General features: G+C 43.1%; 1 protein-coding gene across 31 annotated transcripts in view; it reads left to right on the top strand.

Moving 5' to 3' along the window:
* Positions 1–27288, top strand: part of GIT2 (GIT ArfGAP 2) — a 66860-nt gene that overhangs the window by 14158 nt on the left and 25414 nt on the right. For 21 of the 31 annotated variants that reach the window (XR_010147757.1, XR_008538363.2, XR_010147758.1 and 18 more), the window contains exons 7-12: positions 1220–1314; positions 15042–15087; positions 16946–16997; positions 20821–20893; positions 21131–21228; positions 22547–22658. Coding sequence is in view for 24 of the 31 variants with exons in the window: in XM_054663514.2 (XP_054519489.1) it covers positions 1220–1314; positions 15042–15087; positions 16946–16997; positions 20821–20893; positions 21131–21228; positions 22547–22658 (476 nt within the window). In the remaining 7 variants the exon portion in view is untranslated. The remainder of the gene's footprint in view (positions 1–1219; positions 1315–15041; positions 15088–16945; positions 16998–20820; positions 20894–21130; positions 21229–22546; positions 22659–27288) is intronic. The other 10 variants (XR_010147756.1, XM_063784918.1, XM_063784910.1 and 7 more) reach the window with 1 other exon arrangement.

The following is a 27288-nucleotide window of genomic DNA, read 5'->3' as shown; positions in this document are numbered from 1 at the left end:
TGGGTTGGATTTGAATGTGTGAAGGGAGAGCTGAAGCATTCCAGGTAAGAGGAAAGGCAGGAGTCAAGATCAGGAGGCAGGGAGGGACAAAGTGTGTTCAGCACAGCAGGAGACCTGACTGGAAAGAACAGAGTGGGTCTGGGAATAACAGCAGGAATACAGTATTGCACGGTGCTTCATTATTTCACAGAGCACTAAAAAAGAAAAGAGCTCAGCCAATTAAATTATGGTGTATCATCAATTGTAGGATATTTCCTGATTTCACAGATACTAAAAAATGAAAATAAGATGTGCCTCTCACAAATCAAAGCTGTGTGGTAGGTTGGAGGGTGTTGTGAGTGCCTTGAATGGTGGGGAGAGAAGCTGGCTGAAACTATCAGGTTGGTGCAAAAGTAATTGCAGTTTTTACCATTACTTTTAAGGACAAAAACCACAAAATATACTTGATCTTGGACGAGAGCCCTGGGTAAATGATACTTATTATCACTTACCTTGGAATTTTCGCACTTGTACCTTGCATATAATAATCTCAGTATAATTTGTATCCTTGTTGCTGAAAGGATTCTAAGCAGCGTAAGTATTTATTTCATGGATGTTGAAAGGTAAACTTAATATTTTCTGTTGTGCAAATTGAAGATAAGGAGGCAGAAGTAGCTGCAGGCGTGAGCTGTGCGTTAGGTTGGCGTGTCTCTCACTGATTTGAAGCCTTTGAAGTGGTTACTAGACTCTTATCCAGAGTCAGACTGGCTGCATCAGCATCACCTAGGGGAAGGACCTTCTTCAACATATTGGCCCCTGGCCCCATCCTGTCCCCATTGATTCAGCATTTCCAAGGGTGGGGCCTGCACATGGTATATTTCTAGAAATGCGCTAGTTAATTTTTGAGAACTTCTACCGTAAACCATTGATTAATTTCATTTTTTTACCTCATTAAATTAAGTCATTCTGTATCCTTCCCTTTCATAAGTCTTTGAATTTCTTATTAAATATTCTATTTTGTGCCTTAATAAAGGAAAGGGGATAGTTCAGATGGTGAAAACAGTTTATAAAAGTGGGATGCAAAGTAGACTTCAGAAATCTACCTACCACAAGAAGGTTGATGATTCTCAAAAGTCTTTTGTGATAAACTGCTCAGGTGTCTCAGGAGACGTCTTTGTACTCCATTTTAAAGTCAGTGAATAGTGAGCAATATAAATGGTACTTTGTTTTCTCTTGGTAGGCAAGGAGGGCACCATGAGCTGGCAGAGCGCCTCGTGGAAATACAGTATGAGCTAACGGACAGACTAGCCTTCTATCTCTGTGGCAGGAAACCAGGTGAGTGGATGGAGAATGACCGTTTCACATCTCCAGTTGGGACGGTTCTAGAAAAACAAGTTGGGACACTATTTGTTATTACCTCCTCTGCTGTAACATATTACTGAGAAAGCTGTACATATGGCTTTTAATTTGAAAGGATAACTACAGAATTGTCAGTTACACGTAAAAGATATAAAGTTGGACAAAACTCCTTAGATTTTTCATTTTTAATAGCTCTAGAGAAATGACTATTTCAAGAATCAGATTGAATAATCAAAGCAAAATTGAATGGGTACCACAGTTCTTGAACATGGTGGGACTAGGAATGTAGGAGCAAAGCAATAACCTTTGTAGTTATTTGAAAAATTCTTAAGGAATGGAAAAAAAGTCCAGAAGTAAACTTTGCCAAAGCCAACTTGGCTATTTGTGATAGGGAACAGGGGTCAGCAAACCATGGTTTGTAGCCCAAATCTAGCCAGTTACTTGTTTTATTAAACAAAGTTTTGTATCTTGCCACTGCACTTCAGCCTAGGTGACAGAGTCAGACTCTGTCTCAAAATAAATAAAAATAAATAAATAAATAAATAAAGCTTCTGCCGGGTGCAACGGGTCGTGTCTGTAATCCTAGCACTTTGGGAGGCCGAGGCAGAAAGACTACTTGCACCTAGGAATTCGAAAGTAGCCTGGGCAAGAGGGGTGAGACTCCGTCTCCACAAAAAAGTTTTTTAAAAAATCAGCCAGGCATGGTGGTGTGCGCCTGTAGTCCCACGTACTTGGGAGGCTGGGACTTGAGCCCAGGAATTCAGGGTGGCAGTGAGCTATGATTATGCCACTGCACTCCAGCCTGGGTGCAGTGACAAAGCAAGACCCCCAACTCTCTAAAAAATAAATGAATAAAGTTTTATTGCAAGAAAGCCACGCCCAATTATTTATACCTTGTGTATGGCTGCTTTCACATAACAACAGCAGAGTTGAATAGGTTAAGTCGTTGCAACAGGCCAGATGGCCACAAAGCCTAAAATATTTACTATTTGGCCCTTTAAAGAAAATATTGGCCAACCCCTGATGTACAACATTCACATACATGTATGCAGTGATTCTCCATCCTGGTTGTACGATAGAGTTAAGAGCCTCTGGTGTAGTTTCAGTTCTGGGTGAGATGGAGTAAGCACACCCCACTGTGCCTCCTGCAAAATAGAACTAACAGACCTGGACCAAATGCTTGGAGTAGCTAGCTAAAGACTCTGAAAAGTAAATCCTGGTTGGTAGATTAGGGAACTCAAAGTGTCATCAGCTGGTGGTGAGTGTCCTGTTTGTCTTACTTCTGATAGGACTTCAATGACAGCCTGAAACCTGGAGGTACATAATGAGTGCAAAAAAGCCTTTTTCTGCGGGGTGCGGTGGCTCACGCCTGTAATCCCAGCACTTTGGGAGGCTGAGGTGGGCGGATCACGAGGTCAGGAGATCCAGATCATCCTGGCCAACATGGTGAAACCCTGTCTCTACTAAAAATACAAAAAAATTAGCTGGGCATGGTGGCAGGCGCCTATAGTCCCAGCTACTCGGGAGGCTGAGGCAGAATTGCTTGAACCCAGGAGGCAGAGGTTGCAGTGAGCCAAGATTGCGCCACTGCACTCCAGCCTGGGCAACAGAATGAGACTCCATCTCAAAAAAAAAAAAAAAGCCTTTTTCTGGTTAAAGAGCAGGAAATGGGACTTCTACAGGACAGAGAGGAAGGGGATTCCCCTGGGGTTTTTTCCTCCTCCTCCTTCCTTTTTCTGATCTCTCCCATCCAGCCCCTAGGCAAGCCTGTGGCTGCAATAGCAGCAGCAGCAGTGGCAGCACAGGTTCCTAAATCTCTGAGCAAGGGGATGAGGGGGGATCCTGATTGCTTGTCTTTTTCTCTCTATTCTCTCACCATCTGCCCAGGAGGCAGAACCTCACCTGGTCAGTTGCCTGCTAAGACAAAAATATTAACATTTTTGCATAAAGTTTAAAGAAGACCCAGAGTCCCATAAAACATTCACAGTGTCTAGGATATCATCCATAATGACTTGACATCTGAGTAATTCTCATGTACTTGCCAGGGAAGGCAGCCAACAGATGCCAACCCCAAGATGACACAAATGTTGGCGTTATCAGACAAAGATTTTAAAGCAGCTAGTAAGACCATGCTATAAGAAGTAAAAGCAAACATTCTTGAAACAAACAGGAATATAGAAAGTCCCATCAGAGAAATAGAAGATACAGAAGAGAATCAAATAGGAATATTAGAACTGAAAAATACAAACACTAAAAATTTAAAACTCACTGGATGGGCTTAATAGAAGAATAGAGATGACAAAGAAAGTCAATGAATTGAAAACAGATCACTAGAAATTATCTGGTTTAAGCAACAGAGAGGAAAAAAGAGTAGGAAGAAAAGACTGAACAGAGTCTCAGGGACCTGTGGGAAAATACTAAAATGTCTGACATTTATGTCGTTGGATTCCCAATAAGAGAGAGAAAGAGTGGTGTGTGCAGAAAACGTATTTGAAGAAATATTGGCCAAAAAAACCCTCTAAATTTGGGACAGGCTCAATGGCTCACACCTGTAATCCCAGCACTTTGGGAGGCCGAGGCGGGCAGATCGTTTGAGGTTGGGAGTTTGAGACCAGCCTGGCCAACATGGTGAAACCCCATCTCTACTAAAGATACAAAAAGTAGCCGGGCATGTTGGTGCGCACCTGTAATCCCAGCTACTCAGGTAGCTGAGGCACAAGAATCACTTGAACCTGGGAGGTAGAGGTTGCAGTGAGTCCAGATTGAGCCACTGCACTCCAACCTGGGCAACAGAGCGAAACTCCGTCTCAAAAAAAAAAAAAAAAAAAAACCTCTAAATTTGGTGAAAGACATAAACTTACAGATTCAAGAAACTTAGAAAATTCCAAAGAAGATAAACTCAAATCCACAGTTGAGACACATCAAAATCAAACTGTTGAAAACTGAAGTTGAAGAAAACATCTTGAAAGCAGCCAGGAAAAAGTGACACATAACATACATAGAAAAACAGTGATTTGAATGATTGTGGATTTCTTATCAGAAACCATAGAGATGAGAAGGAAATGAAATAATACTTTGTTTGTTTGTTTGAGATGGAGTCTCTCTCTGTTGCCCAGGCTGGAGTGCAGTGGTGCAATCTTGGCTCACTGCAACCTCCGCCTCCCAGGTTCAAGTGATTCTCTTGCCTCAGCCTCCTGAGTAGCTGGGATTACACGTGCCTGCCACCATGCCCGGCTAATTTTTGCATATTTAGTAGAGATGGGGTTTCACCATGTTGGCCAGGTTGGTCTCGAACTCCCGACCTTGTGATCCGCCCACCTCGGCTTCCCAAAGGGCTGGGACTGCAGGCATGAGCCACCTCACCCGGCCAGAATAATACTTTTATTATTATTATTATTTTGAGACAGGGTCTCACTCCATTGCCTAGGCTGGAGTGCAGTGGCGTGATCTCGACTCACTGAAACCTCAACCTCTTGAGCTCAAGTGATCCTCCCACCTCAGCATCCACAGTAGCTGGGACTACAGGTGTGTGCCACTGTGCCCAGATAACTTTTGTATTTTTTGTAGAGATGGGGTTTCACCATGTTGCCCAGGCTGGTCTTGAATTCCTGAGCTCAAGTAATCCACCCACCTGGGCCTCCCAATGTGATAGGATTACAGACGTGAGCCACTGCTCCTTTTTTATTATTATTATTTTTTCTCATCTTCTTTGTGATGGTAGAAACAATACTTTTAAAGTGCTAAAAGAAAAGAGCTGTGAACCCAGAACTCTATATCCAATGAAAATAACTTTGGAATGAAGGCAAAATAAGGACATTCTAACAGGAAAAAAAAGAATTATTCTTTACTTTAACAGAAATGCTAGAGAAAGTTCTTTGGGTGGAAGGGAAATGATGCCAGAGGGAATCTTGGAACTTTAGGAATGAAAGAAAAACAACAGAAATGTTAAAGATGTGGCAGAGTAAGACCCTGTCTCAAGAAACAAACAAAAAGTTGAAATTGTCATACATATCTTAAAGCTATAACATTGTCAGCCAGGTGCAGTAGCTCAAGCCTGTAATCCCAGCACTTTGGCAGGCCGAGGCAGGCGGATCACCTGAGGTCAGGAGTTTGAGACCAGCCTGACCAACATGGTGAAACCCTGTCTCTACTAAAACTACAAAAATTAACCGGGCATGGTGGCACATGCCTGTAAACCCAGCTACTCAGGAGGCTGAGGCAGGAGAACCACTTGAACCTAGGAGGCAAAGGTTACAGTGAGCCGAGATCGTGCCACTGCACTCCTGCCTGGGCGACAGGGAGACTCCATCTCAAAAAAAAAAACAAAAAAAAAAACGCCGGGCGCGGTGGCTCACGCCCGTAATCCCAGCACTTTGAGAGGCCGAGGTGGGCAGATCACGAGGTCGGGAGATCAAAACCATCCTGGCTAACACGATGAAACCCTGTCTCTACTACAAATACAAAAAATTAGCCGGGCATGGTGGTGGGCGCCTGTAGTCCCAGCTACTCGGGAGGCTGAGGCAGGAGGATGGCGTGAACCCGGGAGGCGGAGCTTGTAGTGAGCCGAGATTGCACCACTGCACTCCAACCTGGGCGACAGAGTGAGACTGGGTCTCAAAAAAAAAAAAAAAAAAAAAAATTATCTAGTAGGGTTTTCAGCATATATCAGTGTAATATATTTGACAACTATAATATAAAAGGGGATAGGGTAAAAAATATAATGGTAAGATTTCTACCTTCTACTGGAAATGTAAAATAGGATTTCTAAGTAGACTGTGAAAAGGTGTGTGTGTGTGTGTGTGTGTGTGTGTGTGTGTGTGTGTGTATGTATGTATAGTAATTTCTACCATAACCACTGAAAGAAGACTACAAGCCAGGCACTCGGGAGGCTGAGGCAGGAGGATGGCGTGAACCCGGGAGGCGGAGCTTGTAGTGAGCCGAGATTGCACCACTGCACTCTAACCTGGGCGACAGAGTGAGACTGCGTCTCAAAAAAAAAAAAAAAAAAAAAAAAAAAATTATCTAGTAGGGTTTTCAGCATATATCAGTGTAATTGTGTGTGTGTGTATGTATAGTAATTTCTACCATAACCACTGAAAGAAGACTACAAGCCAGGCACGGTGGCTCACGCCTGTAATCCCAGCACTTTGGGAGGCTGAGGTGGGCAGATCATGAGGTCAAGAGATTGAGACCATCCTGGCCAACATGGTGAAACCCTGTCTCTTCTAAAAATACAAAAATTAGCTAGGCATGGTGGTACACGCCGGTAGTCCTAGCTACTTGGGAGGCTGAGGCAGGAGAATTGCTTGAACCCGGGAGGCGGAGGTTGCAGTGAGCTGAGATCATGCCACTGCACTCCAGCCTGGGTGATAGAGTGAGACTCCATCTAAAAAAAAAAAAAAAAAAAAGACTACAAAGATATGTGATCAAAAATGCTAGAGGTAAATGAAAATGGAGTATTAAAAATTACTCAAATCATCAAAAGATATTTTGATTCAAAATATTCAAAAGAGAGGAGGGGGAGAACAAAAAACTAAGGACCAAATAGAAAATAAATAATAACATTATAGACTTAAATCCGTACATATCAATAATTACATTAAATGTCAATGACCCAAACACATCAATGAAAAGCAGAGATTCTCAGAATGGATTAAAAAACAAAAGGGGCTGGGAGCTATGGCTCACACCTGTAATCCCAACACTTCAGGGAGCCTGAAGCAATTCTCCTAATTGCTTTAGCATAGGAGTTTGAGACCAGCCCGAGCAACAGAGCAAGATCCTTTCACTACAAAAAATTTTATAGAAAGCAGCCAGGCATGGTGGTGCATGCCCATAGTCTCAGCTACTCAGGAGGGGCTGAGGTGGGAGGATCACTTGAGCTCAGGAGGTCAAGTCTGCAGTGAGTGCTGATCATGCCACTGCTCTCCAGCCTGGGCAACAGAGCAAGACCCTGCCTCAAGAAATAAACAACCATAAGGCCTAATATATACTGTCTACAAGAAACCCATTTTAAATATAACAATATAGGTAATAAGATAAAAACCAAAAGTATAAAAAGATATACCATGTAAAGGCTCAGGAAAAGAAAGCTAGGGTGGCTATATTAATATCAGACAAAGTAGACTTCAGAGGAAGGAATATTAGCACGGATAGAGAGGGACATAATATTATCATAAATGAGTCAGTTCATCAAGAAGGCATAATAGTTCTAAATGTGTACACATCCAGCAACAGACCTTCAAAATACATGAAGCAAACTTTGATAGAACTAAAAGGAGAGAAGGTCAAATCTACAATTATTGTTGGAGACTCTACACTCATCTTTTAGTAATAGATAGAACTAGTAGATAGAAAATCAGTAAGGATATAGAACTAAACCAGACCAAAACCCAACTAGATCTAGTTGATGTTTACAGACTCTTCTACCTGACAACATTAGAATACACATTCTTTTCAAGTACGTATTGAACATACACCCAGATAGACCATATCCTGGGTCATAAGACAAACCTTAGCAAATCTAAAAGAATTAAAATTCTATAAAGTATATTTTCAGACCATAATAGTATTAAGCTACAGATAGGTAATACAAATAAAACTGGAGAATACCCAAGTGCTTGGAAGTTGAACAACATGCTGCTTTTTTTTGGAAACAGAGCCTCGCGCTGTTGCCCAGGCTGGAGTGCAGTGGCGCAATCTTGGCTCGCTGCAACCTCTGCCTCCTGGGTTCAAGCAATTCTGTCTCAGCCTCCCTAGTACTGGGATTACAGGCACGTGCTACCACACCCAGCTAATTTTTGTATTTTTAGTAGAGATGGGGTTTCACCATGTTGACCAGGCTGGTCTCGAACTCCTGGCCTCAGGTGATCCACCCACCTTAGCCTCCCACAGTGCTGAGATTACAGGTGTGAGCCACCATGCCCGGCCCTGAACAACACACTTCTAACTAATCCATCGATCTAAGAGGAAGTCTTAAGGGAAAAAATATTTTCCACTGAACGAAAATGAAAATGCAGCATATCAGAATTTCTGGGATGCAGCCAAAGCAATGCTTAGAGGAAACTTTATAGTATTAAATTCTTACCTTAGAAAAGAAGAAAGGTCTCAAATCATTCTCATCATTATTTTTTGAGACGGTGTCTTGCTCTGTCACCCAGGCTGGAGTGCAGTGATGCGATCTTGGCTCACTGCAACCTCCCCATCCCGGGTTCAAGTGATTCTCCTGCCTCAGCCTCCTGAGGAACTGGGATTACAGGCATGCAGCACCATGCCTGGCACATTTTTGTATTTTTAGTAGAGATGGAGTTTTACCATGTTGGCCAGGCTGGTCTCTAACTCCCCACCTCAAATGATCTGCCTGCCTCAGCCTCCCAAAGTGCTGGGATTACAGGCGTGAGACACCGCGCCTAGCCTCAAATTATTAATCTAAGCTCCTCCCTTAAGAAACTTAAAAAAAAAAAAAAAAAAGAGCAAAATAAACCTGAACCAAACAGAAGGCAGCAAATAGTAAAGAGCAGAAATCAATGAAACTGAAAGAAGGAAACAGTAGCGAAAAATCAATGAAACTGAAAGAAGGAAACAGTAGCGAAAAATCAATGAAACCAAAGCTGGTTTTTCAGAAGGATTAGTAAAACTCATAAATGTCTGGCAATACTGACAAAAAGGAGCGCGTACAGATGGAGTTGTCACTATAAACCCCACAGACATTGAAGGATAATTTAAAAAAAATACAAAGCAGACCGGGCGCGATGGCTCATGCCTGTAATCCCAGCACTTTGGGAGGCTGAGGCAGATAGATCATTTGAGGTGGGGAGTTAGAGACCAGCCTGGCCAACATGGTGAAACTCCATCTCTACTAAAAATATAAAAATTAGCTGGGCATGATGGTGGGCGCCTGTTATCCCAGCTACTTGGGAGGCTGAGGCAGGAAAATCGCTTAAACCTGGGAGGCAGAGGTTGCAGTGAGCTGAGATTGTGCAACTGCACTCCAGCCTGGGCGACAGAGTCAGACTCCATCTCTAATAATAATAATAATAATAATAATAAGAAGAAGAAGAAGAAGAAGAATAGTAATACAGACCAGGCATAGTGGCTCACAGTGGTAATCACAACACTTTGAAAGGCCGAAGTAGGAGGATTGCTTGAGGCCGAGAGTTTGCGACCAGCCTGGGCAACATAGCAAGACCCCATCTACAAAACTGCAACAACAAAAAATCAGCCTAGCCTGATGGCACGTGCCTGTAGTCCCAGTTACTCTGGAGGCTGAAGTGAGAGGATTGCTTGAGCCCAGGAGGTCAAGGCTGCAGTGAGCTGTGTTCGCACCACTGTACTCTAGTCTGGGTGACAGAGTGAGACCCTGTCTCAAAAAAAATAGAGAAAAATGCAACATAACCAAGTGGGATTTCCAGATAGGCAAGACTGATTTAATATTTGAAAATCAGGCCAGGTGCGGTGGCTCACGCCTGTAATCCCAACACTTTGGGAGGCCAAGGTGGGTGGATCACCTGAGGTCGGGAGTTTGAGACCAGCCTGGCCAACATGGTGAAACCCCGTCTCTACTAAAAATACAAAATTAACTGGGCATGGTGGTGCATGCATGTAGCTACTTGGGAGGCTGAGGCAGGAGAATCACTTAGAACCCGGGAAGCAGAGGTTGCAGTGAGCTGAGATTGCGCCATTGCACACCCGCCTGGGCGACAGAGCGAGACTGTGTCTCAAAAAAAAAAAAAAAAAATCAGTTAATGTAATCTATCAAGTTAACAGTAAAAATGAAAAACTATGTAATCATATCAGTTGATGCAGAAGAAGCATTCAACAAACTTCAACATCCATTCATGTTTTAAAAAAACTCTTAGCAAACTAGGAATAGATGAGACTTCCTTGATCTGATAAACAGTATCTAATGATGAAAGACTGTGTTTGCTTTCAAATTGGGAGAAAGACTAGGGTGTCCACTCTTACCATTTCTTTTCTACATCACACTGGAAATCCTAACCAGTGCCAAGAGGCAAGAAAAATAAATAAAAGGCATACAGATTGAAAAGGAAGAAATCAAACTGTCCCCATTCAAATGAGATGATTTCTACGTAGAAAATCACAAGGAACCTACAAAAAGGTTTCCAGAACCTTGAGTTAAACAAGATTGCAAGAATACAAGGTCAACAGCCAAAAATCCATATATATATATATATATATTTTTTTTTTTTCCGTTTTTTTTGAGATAGTCTTGCTCTGTCACCCAGGCTGGAGTGCAGTGGTGTGATCTCAGCTCACTGCAACCTCTGCCTCCCGGGTTCAAGCAATTCTCCTGCCTCAGCCTCCCAAGTAGCTGAGATTACAGGTGCCCCCCACCATGCCTGGCTAATTTTTTGTATTTTCAGTAGAGACAGGGTTTCGCCATGTTGGCCAGGCTGGTCTGGAACTCCTGACCTCAGGTGATCCACCCGCCTTGGCCTCCCAAAGTGCTGGGATTACAGGTGTGAGCCACCGCACCCTGCCAAAAATCCATCACATTTCTTTAGACTAGCAGTGAGCAATTGGAAACTGAATCTAGAAAAACAATACCAGTAATAAAAGCTCCAAATTGGCTGGGCACAGTGGCTCACACCTATAATCCCAGCACTTTGGGAGGCAGAAGGGGGTGGGTCACCTGAGGTCGAGTTCGATACCAGCCTGGTTAACATGGGGAAGCCCTGTCTCTACTGAAAATACAAAAATTAGCTGGGCATGGTGGTGGGCGCCTGTAGTCCCAGCTATTCGGGAGGCTGAGTTAGGAGAATCGCTTGAACCTGTGAGGTGGAGGTTGCAGTAAGCCTGAGATCTCGCCACTGCACTCCAGCCTGAGCGACAGAGCGGGACTCTGTCTCAAAAAAATTAAAAAGCTCCAAATTAAATACTTAGGTATAAATCTAATGAAATACACAATACATGTAGTATCTATATGCCAAAAACTGCTGATGAAAGAAATCAATGAAGACCTGAATAAGTGGAGAGATGTACTGTGCTTATGGATATGAAGACTCAATAACATGTCAATTCTCCACAAGTTAATAAATGTATAAATTTACTTCAATTGAGGATTTTTTTATTAGACATAGACATGCTGATTTTAAAATTCAAATGGAGGCCAGGTATAGTGGCTTACGCCTGTAATCCCAGCACTTTGGGAGGCCACGGCAGGAGGACTACTTGAGCCCAGGAGTTTGAGACTATCCTGGGCAGCATGGTGAGACCTCATCTCTACAAATAATAAATTAGCCATGTATGATGGTGGATGCCTGTGGTCTCACCTACTCAGGAGGCTGATGTGGGAAGATCACCTGAGCCCAGGAGGTTGAGGCTGCAGTGAGCCATGATCGTGCCACTGCACTCTAGCCTTGGCAACAGAGTGAGACCTCATTTCCAAAAATAATAATAATAATTTAAAAATTCAAATGGAAGGGTGAAGGAACTAGAGTAGCCCAGACAATTTTGCAGAAGAATAATGTGGAAGGAAGTACAGCACCCAATTTTTCAGAATTGCTATGAAGCTGTACAGTTCTCAAGACTGTGATATCGATGAAGAGATAGACATATAGACCATTGAAACAGTATAAAGAATCCAGAGATAGATCCACACAAATATGTTCAATTGATTTTTGTCAAAAGTGCAAAGGTAATCAGTTCAGTGGTGGAGGAAGGATAGTTTTTTGTTGTTGTTTTTTTTTCTGTTTTTTTAAGACGGAGTCTTGCTCTGTCACCCAGGCTGGAGTGTAGTGGTGGGATCTTGGCTCACTGCAACCTCGGCCTCCCGGGTTCAAGTGATTCTTCTGCCTCAGCCTCCCGAGCAGCTGGGACTATAGGCGCACTCTACCACACCCAGGTAATTTTTTGTATTTTTAGTAGAGATGGGGTTTCACCGTGTTAGTCAGGATGGTGTTGGTCACCTGACCTCGTGAACTGCCCGCATCGGCCTCCCAAAGTGCTGGGATTACAGGCATGAGCCACTGCACCCGCCCCAGGATAGTCTTTTTAATGCATTGGGACAACCGGACATCCATGTGCAGGAAAGTGAACTTCAACCTAAACCTCACACCTTACCCCGAAACTAGAAAGGATCATAGATCTAAATGTAAAACCTGACACTGTAAAACTTCTAGAAGAAAACGTAAGAGGTTCGGGCACGGTGGCTCACGCCTGTAATCCCAGCACTCTGGGAGGTCAAGGCGGGTGGATCACCTGAGGTCAGGAGTTTGAGGCTAGCCTGGCCAACATAGTGAAACCCCGTCTCTACTAAAAATACAAAAATTAGCCAGGCATGGTGGTGAATGCCTGTAGTCCCAGCTACTCAGGAGGCTAAGGCAGGAGAATCGCTTGAATCCAGGAAGTGGAGGTTATAGCAAGCCAAGATCACACCACTGCACTCCAGCCTGGGCGACAGAGTGAGACCACGTCTCAAAAAAAAAAAGAAAACATAAGAGAAAATCTTTGTGATCTTGGATGAAAGCTTTTAGCTATCAGCTGAGTCTGGTGGCTCACGCCTGTAATCCTAGTACTTTGGGAGGCCGAAGTAGGAGGATCACTTGAGCCTAGGAAGTCGAGGCTGCAGTGAGCTATGACTGTGCCACTGTACTCCAGCCTGGGTGACAGAGCAAGACATTGCCTCTGCAAGGGGGAAAAAGAAACCTCTTAAATATAACACCAAAACTCAATGCATAAAAGAAAATATTGATAAATTATACTTCATCAAAATTGAAAATTTTTGGCCAGGTGCAGTGGCTCACGCCTGTAATCCCAGCACTTTGGGAGGCCGAGGCAAGTGGATCACCAGAGGTCTGAAGTTCGAGACCAACCTGACTAACATGGTGAAACTGCGTCTCTACTAAATACAAAAAGTTAGCCAGACATGGTGGTGCATGCCTGTAATCCCAGCTACTTGGGAGGCTGAGGCAGGAGAATTGCTTGAACCCGGGAGGCAGAGGTTGCAATGAGCCAATATTGCACCATTGCACTCTAGCCTGGGCAACAAGAACAAAACTCCATCTCAAAAAAAAAAAAAAAAAGGAAAAGTTTTGTTCTGAGAAAACTAGTTAAGAAAGTGAAAAGACCAGCAACAGACTGGGAGAAAATACAGGTATTTGGAAATCACATATCCAGCAAATTACTCATATTTAGAATATTCAAAGAATTTTAAAAACTCAGGTCGAGCACGGTGGCTCACGCCTGTAATCTCAGCACGTTGGGAGGCCTAGGCAGGTGGATTACCTGAGCCCAGGAGTTTGAGACCAGCCTAGGCAATGTGGCGAAACCCTGTTTCTACTAAAAATATTAAAAAATTAGCCGGGTGTAGCAGTGCACACCTGTAGTCCCAGCTACTCAGGTGGCTGAGGCATGAGAATCGCTTGAACCCAGGAGGTGGAGGTTGCCAGCAAGCCGAGATCCACGCCACTGCACTCCAGCCATGGGGGGCAGAGTGAGACCCTGACTCAAAATAAATAAATAAGCTGGGCACAGTGGCTCATGCCTGTAATCCCAGCACTTTGGGAGGCCGACGCGGGCAGATCACCTGAGGTCAGGAGTTCAAGACCAGCCTGACCAACACGGAGAAACCCCATCTTTACTGAAAAAACAAAATTAGTCGGGTGTGGTGGCGCATGCCTGTAATCCCAGCTACTCAGGAAGCTGAGGCAGAAGAATCGCTTGAACCCAGGAGGCGGAGGTTGCGGTGAGCCGAGATTGCGCCATTGCACTCCAGCCTGGGCAACAAGAGTGAAACTCCGTCTCAAATAAATAAATAAGTTAATTAATTAAAATTAAAACTCAACAGTAAGAAAACAACCCAATAAAAACTGGGCAAAGACAAGATATGGGATGGCAAAAAAAAAATCACATGAAGACAAGCGTGGCATGATTAGTCATTAGCACAATGAGATGCCACAGCATACCTATTAGAATGATTAAACTTTTAAAAACAAAAACTGAAAGTACAGGTGCTGGGAAAGACAGGAAGCAACTGTAACTCTCACACATTGCTGTTTGGAAAACAAAGTGATAGCGCTACTCAAGGGAAAAGGTCTGGCAGTTTCTTACCAAGTTAAACATACATTTACCATATAACCCAGCATTTCTACTCCTGAGTCTTTACCCAGAAGAAAGATAGACTTATGTTAAAGAAAAACCTACATAGGAGTGCTGATAGTGGCGTTATTCATTGGCACATGGATCAGTGTTCTCCAGGAGCTAGATTAGGGCTGAGTCAGTAAGCTTCCTTGCAGATGGAGTCCCTGTCTGGATCTGCAAAGGCCACCTGTCCCAGCCCTGACTGTTTTATACTAATAGATTCATTTGAGCAAGGCCTAGAGCTCATCTACTGTCCCACACCGTGGGCTGATGGACACCTGCTGTGAGCTGATTCAGCTCCCTCAGCACACTTTCCATGGCCAAAGATTGTCAGTTACACTGAGGGCAAACTAATCGTAAGGATTGGGGTGAGCATAGGTTTCTGCTAAATGATGCCTGGACCTTTGTACCAGAAAAAAACAAGGCTATGAGCCTTACTACTAGCTGGGTCTTCAGGAATTTTTAGCTAGTCTAGCAACATGACTCGTCATTATGCACAAATACTAATCGCAAAACTTAGTTTGAGGAAATAATGGTGATGTTCCTTTACAGATCTTATCAACATTTCTATGAACAAAATTTTGACTTGGTTTCTGTTTCAGATCACAAAAATGGACAGCACTTTATAATACCTCAAATGGCAGACAGGTAAGCTCATTGAAATACCAGTTAGTTTTGTCTATCGCTACTATTTCCTTGGTTGTATTATGTTTAAGTATATTATATTTTGTGTTTAACAAAGCCCATACATTTTTCTCTTTTATGGCTATACCATTGGAAATAAGACGGCTGTAAGTAAACCACTATATAAAACTTAAGTTTCAAGGAGCACAAGTAGCAATTTTACTAATAGGAAAATTGAAACCAGTGATATTGTCACTGTTTTAGCCAGTTGTGACAGTATTTTGTATTTATTTATTTACAGAATACTTCTGTATTATAGGAAATTACATTATCTATGACAGGGGTTGGCAGACTTTTCTTCTCAAGGGCCAATTAATAAATATTTTAGACTTTGTGGGTAATATGGCCGCTTTTGCAACAGCTTAACTCTACTGTTGTAGATGAAAGCATCTGTGGACACTCTGTAAATGAATGGGTGTGTCTATTCCAGTGAAATTTTATTTCTGGACACTGAAATTTGAATTTCAAATAGTTTTCACGTTATGAAATATTGTTTTTTCTTTTTGCCCCCAAACATTTTAAAACGTAAAAACCATTCCTAGCTCAACTGAACAAAAAGAAGGCCATAATTTTGCTGACCCCTGGTCTATAAGAGCAGATGAGTTCATTGCTACAGGAATGATCCTTAAACCCTTGTTTTGCAAGTTACCTTTGCACGGAAACTGTCAAGAGTTTATGAAATGACTAACTGCTATTCCAGATATAATCTTGCCATCCCGATCTTTTACATCTTCCCTTTTTTTTTTTTTTTTTTGCTTTGGTAGAGACAGGGTCTTGCTATGTTACCCAGGCTGGTTGCAAATTCCGGGACTCAAGCAACCCACCTGCCCTGGCCTCCCTACGAGCAACTACATCTGGCCTTGTATTTTCTTTTCTTTCTTTCTTTCTTTTTTTTTGAGACAGAGTCTTGCTCTGTCGCCCAGACTGGAGTGCAATGGTGCAGTCTAGGCTTACGGCAACCTCCACCTCCCAGGTTCAAGCAATTCTCCTGTCTCCGCCTCCCGAGTTGCTGGGACTATGGGTGCGTGCCACCACACCAGGCTAATTTTTTGTAATTTTAGTAGAGATGGGGTTTCACCATGTTGGCCAGGCTGGTCTCAAACCCCTGACCTCGCCAGGCGCAGTGGCTCACACCTGTAATCCCAGCACTTTGAGAGGCCGAGGCGGGTGGATCACGAGGTCAGGAGTTCGAGACCAGCCTGGCCAAGATGGTGAAATCCTGTCTCTACTAAAAATACAAAAATTAGCCAGGCACAGTGGTGTGCGCCTGTAATCCCAGCTACTCTGGAGGCTGAGGCAGGAGAATTGCTTAAACCCTGGTGGCAGAGATTGCAGTGAGCTGAGATTGCGCCACTGCACTCCAGCCTGGGTGACAGAGTGAGACTCCATCTCAAAAAAAAAAAAACAACCCTGACCTTGTGATCCTCCCACCTCGGCCTCCCAACATGCTGGGATTATAGGCGGGAGCCATCGAGCCCGACATATTTTCTTATATCATGCTTTTTTTTTAATACTTCAAAAATTGTGACTCCTCACATAAGGGCCTGGAAGGTAACCTGGCAATAGCTTTTGTCGTTTAGTTGGTGGACGATTTTTTTTCCCTCTTTAACACTTACATGATTGTGGTATTTCAGAAGGAGTTACTTTCACCAGATTGTTCTGTTTAGAGCTCCTCACTGACTCTATTGGGCTGTAGAATGCTTGGTTCTAACATGGTCCATGAACTGTAATTAATATTTTTATCTCTTGGGTGTCTTAAACTTTACAGAGTTCACAAGTCTGGCTTTATTTATTTGCTTATTAGCTTTGTATGTTTTCTTAGCAGCCTGGATTTGTCTGAATTGGCAAAAGCTGCTAAGAAGAAACTTCAATCTGTGAGTATTTCTCTGTACTGGTTTTCTCTAGTATGAGAATCAGTGCACCCTGCTGATACCTACTCTCAATGCAGGTTACCTATTGCGTCTGATGACTTTATTTCATACTTTTATTTGTTAAACTAGAAGCAGACTGTTGAGTATACAGCAGTGATGACCACAAGGACTATTAAGTTCAGTATATTCAGTTCATTGGTTCTGCTTCAGATAATCTCATTTTTCTCTATCATGTAACAAGTGCAGATGGCACCTTTGGCATTAGGCAGTTGTTCTCCTCAGGAGACTTCCCTAGTTCCTCTCAGTGTCATGAGTAAGTAGGGCACGCGTTCTTGGGGTGACTTAGCCACGCAGGGTTCTAGAGCTGGTAAATGCTGATGCTGAAATGGTGGCGAGTCCCATAGATTCACTGGCTGCCATTTGGATCCAGCCATATTGTAACCCTCTTTCCCATCCCATGCCATTCATCAGTGCTTTTTAAATTTCTGCTGTTAAAAGCTAGTGGTCTTGGCCCACGTGCGTGCTCAGAGTTTGCCGGCTCTGCGCCACAACCTCCCTTTAGCCTGTGTCTTTCTTCCAGACTGCCCACCTCAGCCTTAGGAAAGGCCTAAGGGCCCAAGGCCTCAAGGCCCTGGGAAATCTACTTCTCTGGGATTGACTTCTCTTTGTCTAGTTCTCTCACATGAAGCCTCACCAGGGCACTTCTCTCCACTTTAACCACCAAAGTATACTCCTCAGCTGTTCCCATTGCTCTTTGGATCAGAACCAAGATTCTTAACTTCTTTTTGTAACCTGTAAGGGCATCATTCAGCTCTCACCTTTCAGAGATTGCCCTGCTTCCCATCTGGTTCCGTGTGTGTGTGTGTGTGTGTGTGTGTGTGTGTGTGTGTGTGTGTCTTTAGATTAACACGCTCTGAGGCCATGAGCTGCACATTCAAGTCCTCTTCCAGGAATCCTCCTTTGCCTACAGCGTTTGCCTTTCCCAGCTTCCATCTCTCTGATTCAAGGACCTGAAATCTGACCAGTGTAGGTAGCGGCTTTCCCAAAGCCTGACTCTGACATTGCAGCTTCCCTCATTTATGACTTTCTCCTCATTTCTGTTTTCACAGAAGACCCTTTACTAAAACTTCATATAATACTCAGTATTAAATATTCCATTAAATGAATTTATCCTTACTAGTATTTAACTGTATTATGAAATAAATGTGTTTTATGCAATTTGTTTGGTGTCTCTGTGTTCTGTATCTACAGTTTTGTGTGTCTGTATGTTTTATTGCTTTAAGGAAGTTGTAAACTAAGATGATCAAGATGATAAGCTTTGGAGTCAGATAGCACTAAATATTGTGTGATTTCCTTTCAATTACTCACAATCTGTAAGTAAATTTTATTATAAATAATTCAAACCTAGATAAAAACCCACATTTTCTTAGACTATCCTACATTTGCTTCACTGGAAGCTGCATGAAAGCTGAGATTATGCTTGTAATATCTCTAGCACGTGGCAGGCATGAAGTAAAGACCTGGAACAGAGTCTAGTATAGCTCTCAAGAGCTGCAGCTCTGGGTCAGACTGGTCAGTACATATCTCAGCCCTGCCAAGCTTCCTAGCCTCCCTGTGCCTTGGCATCCTCTCATAGAAGAGGGAGATAAGGATCCTGCAGGGGCTGCCGACCAGAACTGCTCAGAGTGGGCTGCCACCATTACTTGTTGACCCTCACCCTGTGGTCTCCTTCTCACAGGTGACCATCTTATCAGCGCCAGGTCAGTGTTTATCCTCCAGTATCTTCCTCCTGTCCTCCCTCTCTTCCTCCCTTCATCCTTTCTTTCCTTTCTCTTTTCCTTCCCTCCCTCCTGATGAACTGAGAGAAATATCACAAAGGCTAATGTATTCCTTGAATGAGTAAATGTTAGCATTTTCAAAGATGTAAACTTGGATCTCAGGTCTGTCACTAGCTTTGTGACTTTAGGCAAGCTACTATCTTCTCTGCCTCAGTTTTCTTGTCTTAAAAATAGGACAATAGTAGTTCCTGTTTTCATAGAGGTGTTATAAGTGAAATATGATACTGTTAGCACAGTGCCTGGGATATAAGCCCATAATCAGCGTTGGCCATTGTAGTTGTTGCTAGTAATAATAACATTAGCTTGTAGTCCCATGGAGGAAGAAACTAGATATTTATGAAGCAAAGTCAAGCTCCCAATCCTTCAACATCTTGTCTAGCAACAGGCTCTCTGGGTTTGTTTTTAATTATAGTGCGACCACATTTGGGAAGATTTGGAAAATAGAGAAAGGGGACCATCCTCATTGCTATACTCTTAATGGAGTCAGGCTCAATATTTTGGTACATTTCTTTCAGTTCTTATTTTATATGCATATCTTTTTTTAAAACTGGAACTTAATCATAATTGTAGACGTTTATAACCTGCTTTTTTCACTCAGTAATATATGGTACCCATTTTAACATGTTCCTATGAGGTCTCTGTAACCAGCACTTGTTTTTTCTTTTTTTTCGAGACAAGGTCTCACTCCGTCACCCAGGCTGGCGTGCAGTGGTGCCATCGTGGCTCACTGCAGCCTTGAACTCCCAGGCTCAAGTGAGTGATCTTCCTGCCTCTGCCTCCCAAAGTGTTGGGATTATAGGCATGAGCCACCACACCCAGCCTGTAGCCAGCATTTTAAATTGCTGCATTAAATCCCTTCTGGCCAGCCAGTGCCTCTTTTCTGGCCACTTTTAAAGTGTGAGGTACCATGTGTGGATGTAAGGAACCCAATAGGGAATATAACAGATTCAGCATCTGCCCTCCCAAAGCAGATGTCAGACAGTTTAAGAGTCACAACTACCACGTGTCAAGATGTTTCATGAGGCAGAAAGTGCAGAGAGAGGCGGAGCCACCCCAGAAGAGGCTTAACCTCATCTGGGCCAGGAAGACCTCAATTATCCTCCATGTGCCCAGGGAGGCACTGCAGGCTGTGAGGTGGTTGTTGTGTGCTGAAGAGTCAGACTGTGCTTTGGTAGGAAGCTTCCTTCTGGAGACTGAAGCAGTAGGACTGCTACTGAGAAAGAGAGCAAAGAAACTCAGCTGAGGTCTGGGTCACGTTTTTGTGCAAGGGCACATTTTATCCTCAAAACAGCATGTCTTTTGCTTTTCTTTTTTCTTTTTTGAGATAGGGTCTCACTCTGTCACCCAGCCTGGAGTGCAGTGGTGTGATCTTGGCTCACTGCAGCCTTGATATCCTGGGCTGAGGTGATCCTCCTGCCTCAGCCTCCTGAGTAGTTGGCACTACAAGTGTGCACCACCACGCCCAGCTAGTTTTTGTATTTTCTGTAGAGGCGGGGTTTCACCATGTTGCCCAGGCTGGTCTCGAACTCCTGGGCTTAAGCAATCCACCTGCCTCAGTCTCCCAAAGTGCTGGGATTATAGGTGTGCACCACTGAGCCTGGCTGTTTTTGCAAGGGTATAGGATCCCTTATACTTTGGGGAACTGATAAGCACTTTTAAGTGCAGAAAAGGAGGCTTACAGGATGATATCACAAGAAGAGTAGAGAACTGGAACCTACTTCTGAGATGATGCACTTCAGATGCCTCTTAGCTCCTTAATAGCAGCAGCTCTGTCTGTGTCATAAAGTAGTGAAATTGCTGTGGTTGGCAGACATTTCTAGAGGCCCTGTACGATTTTGAAAATGTTATGTCTGTTTAACAGTGGGTATGTACCAAACACTGGCATTGGATAAGACGTAGGCAATAAAAGGGTGACTAAGTCGCAGTTCCCTCTTGTCCTCCTGGTGTTAATCGTTGTCCCCTGTGTTCCTGATATTTTTTATTTTCAGCTAAGTAATCATTTGTTTGAAGAACTTGCCATGGATGTGTACGATGAAGTTGACAGGCGAGAGACGGATGCAGGTGACTTGACGTGGCTTTATCTAATAAGCTTCTGTTATCAGTGGGCAGTGAAAAGCTGCCAGGCTCAGTGTTTTACTAGTCCAATTTCTGCTGTCCTGATGGTGCGAGTGTCGACGTTTGCCTTTGCGTGTGTTGGCTTCAGAGTGTGTTTCCCCTCGTAGTGCGTGAGCTGTGCCTCCCAGGAGCAGTGGCACACAGGCGTGATGAGGTTTGTCTCTGGCTCTTTCCTCTGACTAGTCTGGCTTGCCACGCAAAACCACAGCGCCCTGGTAACCGAGACAACGGTCGTCCCCTTTCTTCCGGTCAATCCTGAGTACTCATCAACACGAAATCAGGCAAGTGGCTCAGTTTGGAAAGGAATAGTAGTTGGGGAATGGCTGATGTCATGTTTCATTTTTCCCAGGAAAACTATTCTAAATGTTTTGATTGATTAAAATTTAATATCCTTTATACATATGCACACACACAACCCCCAAATTGATAAGAAAAACAATAGACTATAAATAAATGACTGGGAAAGAATATGAAACAATTCACAGAAGAAATATAAATGGCTTACAAATGTGAAGAAATGTTTAACCTTGTCAGTAATCTAAGAAAGCAACTTAAAAGCATTAGTGCAAGTTTTATCAGTCAAATTAATAAAATATATAATAAAGGATACTCCAAACTGGTAAGGATGTGGTAAGCTGAGCTTTCTCTTGCAACAGATAGAACTTTAAATTGCTGTAGATGTTAGAAAAGCAATTTGTTTACCAGTTTCAGAAGCCTCAAAATTAAGTACATCCTTTTACATGGGAATTTCTCATTTGAGAATATGCTCTAATAAAATAAAAATAGATTTATGCACGTGATTTTCGTCAAAGCACCACTGTATACAATAGAGCATTAAAAACAGCTAACACATCCATCAAGAGGAGAAATGTTGAATGAATTATGAAGGTGTTTTAGTCTTTATAATTAGCAGCTATATATAAGGATAGGGAATATCTAGACTATGATTTTGTTTAACTTAAATTTTTTTTTTTTTTGAGACGGAGTCTTGCTCTGTTGTCCAGGCTAGAGTGCAGTGGCACCATCTCAGCTCACTGCAACCTCCACCTCCCGGACCCAAGCGATTCTCTTGCCTCAGCCTCCCCAAGTAGCTAGGATTACAGGCACCCGCCACCATGCCTGGCTAATTTTTGTACAAAGTCCTGACCTCAAGTGATCCTCCCGCCTCAGCCTCCCAAGGTTCTGGGATTACAGGCGTGAGCCACTGTGCCCGGCCTTAACTTAAAATTTAAAAATTCCCCTCAAAATTAATTTATTATTACTGGGTCTACTTCCAAACTGAAGCATTAATAGAAGAAAAGCATTCAGTAGACCCATTTTATTTTTGCTTACCAAAATAGATCTGCATTGTGAGAACAATGCATATGTGAGAAATGCCATAACATTTGTTATGAAATTCTCTTATATAAATGGTTTTAAACTGTTCATATGGAAAACAAGCATTAACTTGGTTTGATTATGGCTGGGATTAATTGTACTTTGATCATGCTAGAAGAAAGTATTTGCAGAAGTCTGTCAATAGTCTCACTAGTTTTATGTGACTATTTATGTATATATTTTTACACTGGGAAATATTTCCAATTATTTTCCCACCTTTAGGGCAGACAGAAGTTAGCTCGGTTCAACGCCCATGAGTTTGCCACGCTGGTCATTGACATTCTCAGTGACGCCAAGAGGAGACAGCAGGGCAGTTCTCTCTCGGGTTCAAAAGGTAACTGCTCAAACCTCCAAACACTTGCATTTTTTGGCCCTCTAAATTTGACTCAGGTGTTAAAGTTATAAACTAATTAAAGCAGTCATCAACATGACAGTTCTATAGGTTTTTGGTTTTTTGTTTGTTTTTTTACTTTAAGTTCCGGGATACCTGTGCAGAATGTGCAGGCTTGTTACGTAGGTATACGTGTGCCATGGTGGTTTGCTGCACCTATTGACCTGTCCTCTAGGTTCCCTCCCCTCAGCCCCAACCCCTGTAAGTTTTATTGGTAGTATATTGTGATAAATAGTTTACCTGTCTGAGCCCTGGTGAATTAACAATATTTCAGAGTTATTAACTGCTACACATATTTATCTTATATATGATTTCTGTTTTGTTTTGGGACACTTAACCTACCCTGTAAAATTGCATCCTGAAATTAACCCAAAACTCTGGCTTAGATCTTGTTAAAGGACATAAGAAAATAAACTCTTCTTGGCCGGGCGTGGTGGCTCACACCTGTAATACCAGCACTTTGGGAGGCCGAGGCGGGTGGATCACCTAACGTCAGGAGTTCGAGACCAGCCTGGCCAACATGGTGAAACCACCTCTCTACTAAAAATACAAAAATTAGCAAGGCATGGTGGCAGGCGCCTGTAATCCCAGCTACCCAGGAGGCTGAGGCAGGAGAATCACTTGAACCTGGGAGGCGGAGGTTGCAGTGAGCCGAGATTGCACCACTGCACTCCAGCCTGAGTGACAGAGCAAGACTCTGTTTCAAAAAAAAAAAAAAAAAAGGAGAAAAACTCTTCCTGATTGAAACTGCATAATATCTGCTGTTGCTTACCTACAAAACTGAGTTCAACATAATTAAAATTTGTTGCCATAAACTTTAAATGTCTTCGGTGAGAATTACTGTGATATACAATTATAAGGAGAGCTCTGAGCATCTGTTTCACCGGTGCCCTGTTGAGTCTAGTTCAGTAGCCCAGGTCCTGTCTGCATGCTTAGGAATGTCCTTCCTCTCCAGCCCTATTACTGTATCCATATTGGTTTTTTCTAATTATAGAAATTAGACGTTTTTCATTGTAAGTCATTTAAGCAAAAGAAATATGCACCATAAAAATTAAGTTTTCAGTCAGTATCACATTCCCCAAAGACAGTAATCATTAACTGACAACAACTCATTCGTTCTTCTTTCCTGTTCAGGAATTTGATTTTATCTGTTCAACCAGGAATAAGGAAGTTCTGAAAAGGTTTATTAAATTTTGGTGAAGGCACAGTGACAAGAGTCTTTGGATAAGTTTAAAGTCTTCAAATGGCCTGGGCGTGGTGCCTTACGCCTGTAATCCCAGCACTTTGAGAGGCTGAGGCGGACAGATCATTTGAGGTCAGGAGTTCGAGATCAGCCTGGCCAACATGGTGAAACCCATCTCTACTAAAAATACAAAAAAATTAGCTGGGCGTGGTGGCACGCGCCTATAATTCCAGCTACTCAGGAGACTGAGGCAGGAGAATTGCGTGAACCTGGGAGACAGAGGTTGCAGTGAACCGAGATCACGCCACTGCACTCTAACCTGAGCAACAGAGTGAGACTCTGTCTCAAAAAAAAAAAATTGGGGGCCAGGCACAGTGGCTCACACCTGTAATCCCAGCACTTTGGGAGGCTGAGGTGGGCAGATCACGAGGTCAGGAGATTGAGACCATCTTGGCTAACATGGTGAAACCCCGTCTCTACTAAAACTACAAAAAATTAGCCAGGCATGGTGGTGGGCACCTATAGTCCCAGCTACTCAGGAGACTGAGGCAGGAGAATGGCGTGAACCTGGGAGGCAGAGCTTGCAGTGAGCCGAGATTGTGCCACTGCACTCCAGCCTGAGTGACACAGCAATACTCTGTTTCAAAAAAAAAAAAAAAAATTAACTTAAAAAACAAAGTCTTAAAAAATACCTGCTCTTTGATTTGATAATTCCACTCTTAGGTATTAACTGAAGGGAAATCATCAGAGATGTTATATGTAGAACAACACAAACATTAGAAGCAACTAAGTAATAAAGAGGAACAATTAGTCACATTTTAAAATAGTACATACTGCACTTTGGGAGGCCAAGGCAGGCGGATCACGAGTTCAGGAGATCGAGACCATCCTGGCTAACACAGTGAAATCCTGTCTCTACTAAAAATACAAAAAATTAGCTGGGCATGGTGGCAGACGCCTGTGGTCCCAGCTACTCGGGAGGCTGAGGCAGGAGAATGGCGTGAACCCGGGAGGTGGAGCTTGCAGTGAGCCAAGATTGCGCCACTGCACTCTAGCCTGGGCGACAGAGCAAGACTCCGTCTCAAAAAAAAAAAAAAAAAAAAAAAACATACTTATCTTTTTTTAAAAGAATATGTAATTGTCTTAGTCCCTTTTGTGTGGCTATAAAAGAATACCTGAGACTGGGTAGTTCTTAAAGAAAAAAGGTTTATTTGGCTAATGATTCTGCTGACTGGAGGATTGGGCATCTGGTGAGAACCTCAGGCTGCTTCCCCTCATGGAAGGTGAAGGGGTGCTACATGTGCAGAGATCACACGGTGAGAGAAGAAGCAAGAGAGCGAGGAGGGAGGTGCCAGGCTCTTTTCAATAATAACCAGGTCCTAGCAGGAACTAATAGAGCAAGAACTCACTACAAAGGGAGGGCATTGATCAGTTCATAAAGGATCCACCCCCATGACCCAAACACCTCCCTTTAGTCCTCCCCTCCAACATTGAGGATCACATTTCAACATGAGATTTGGAGGGAAGAAACATTTATACTATGGTAGTAATTATATGAGACAAAGTAATAAAGTTTGATTTTGTTTTGTTTTGTTTTTTTTGAGACGAGTCTCACTCTGTCGCCCAGGCTGGAGTGCAGTGGCGCGATCTTGGCTCACCGCAACCTCTGCCACCCAGGCTCAAGTGATTCTTGTGCCTTAGCCTCCTGAGTAGCTGGGATTACAGGTGTGCACCACCACACCCAGCTAATTTTTGTATTTTTTAGTAGAGACGGGGTTTCTCCATGTTGGCCAGGCTATTCTCGAATTCCCAGCCTTAAGCGATCTGCCCACCTCAGCCTCCCAAAGTGCTGGGATTACAGGCATGAGCCACCATACCTGGCCAAATAATAAAGTTTTTAAAAGGTTTTGTATAACCCCAGTTTTGTAAGGAAAACATATTTATGTAAATATGTGTGTACAAGTGAGTATACCACATGTAAATATAAATACACAATTGATCCTCATGTGCACATCCCATATTTACAAATTCATCTACTTGCTAAAATTTGTGACCTCAAAATTAATACAGCATTTTCAAGGTCATTGTAAGAAATGTACAGAGCAGAGAAAAAAATTGAGTCACCAAAAGCACATGTTTCCAGCTGAGATTGAACAGGGAGGAGACTCCTTGACTTCTTGTTTCTTCACTCATGCTATAAACAAGTGTCTGTGGTCTATTTAGTGCCATGTTAGTCATATTTGTGTGCTTTTCATTGGTCATTTCACTGTTTTAAAATGGCCCCCTCCCGCCCAGGATCAATTGAGTGCCCAGGAGATTGAGGCTGCAGTGAGCCATGATCACGTCTGCACCCTAGCATGGGTGACCCTATCTCAAAAGTGTCTCCTTGGCCAGACGCAGTGGCTCACGCCTGTAATCCTAGCACTTTGGGAGGCTGAGGTGGGCTGATCACGAGGTCAGGAGTTCGAGACCAGCCTGACCAACATGGTGAAACTCTGTCTCTACTAAAAATACAAGAAAAATTAGCCAGGCATGGTGACGCGTGCCTGTAATCCCAGTTACTCAGGAGGCTGAGGCAGGAGAATCACTTGAACCCAGGAGGCAGAGGTTGCAGTGAGCTGAGATCGTGCCACTGCACTCCAGCCTGGATGACAGAGTGAGACTCCATCTCAAAAAAAAAAAAGTGCACATCTGAACAACATAGCAAGGCCCCATCTTTACCAAAAAATTTAAAAATTATCTAGGTGTGTTGGCATGTGTCTGTAGTCCTACATACTCAGGAGGCTGAGGCAGGAGGATCACTTGAGCCCAAGAGTTAGAAGCTATAGTGAGCTATGATTATGCCAGTGCACTCCAGCCTGGGTGACATAGCGAGACCCTGTCTCAATAAAAAAAAAAGTGGCCCCCAAGCATAGTCCTGAAGTGCTGTCTAGTGTTTCTAAGTGCAAGAAGGCTGTGATGTGCCCTACGGAGAAATGTGTGTGAAATAAGCATCATTCAGGCATGATTTATAGTGCCGTTGGCCATGAGTTCAATGTTAATGAATCAATACTATGTATTAAATAAGGTATCTTTAAACAGAAACACACGTAGAACAAGGTTATATATTGATTGGTTGATAACCCCAGAAGCACTGATCTAATATTGGCCAAGTCACAGCAACTTTTTAGAACATAACTACCAAGAGGCTGGGTGCAGTGGCTCACACCTGTAATCCCAGCACTTTGGGAGGCCGAGGTGGGCAGATCACGAGGTCAGAAGATCGAGACCTTCCTGGCTAACACGGTGAAACCCCGTCTCTACTAAAAAAATACAAAAAAATTAGCTGGGTGTGGTGACGGGCGCTTGTAGTCCTAGCTACTCAGGAGGCTGAGGCAGGAGAATGGCGTG

The sequence above is a fragment of the Pan troglodytes genome, chromosome 10 (genome assembly GCF_028858775.2).
Source record: "Pan troglodytes isolate AG18354 chromosome 10, NHGRI_mPanTro3-v2.0_pri, whole genome shotgun sequence".
NCBI classification, from domain to species: Eukaryota; Metazoa; Chordata; class Mammalia; order Primates; family Hominidae; genus Pan; species Pan troglodytes.
Note: the sequence above shows the minus strand (reverse complement) of the source record. Positions and strands in the feature narration are given on the sequence as shown.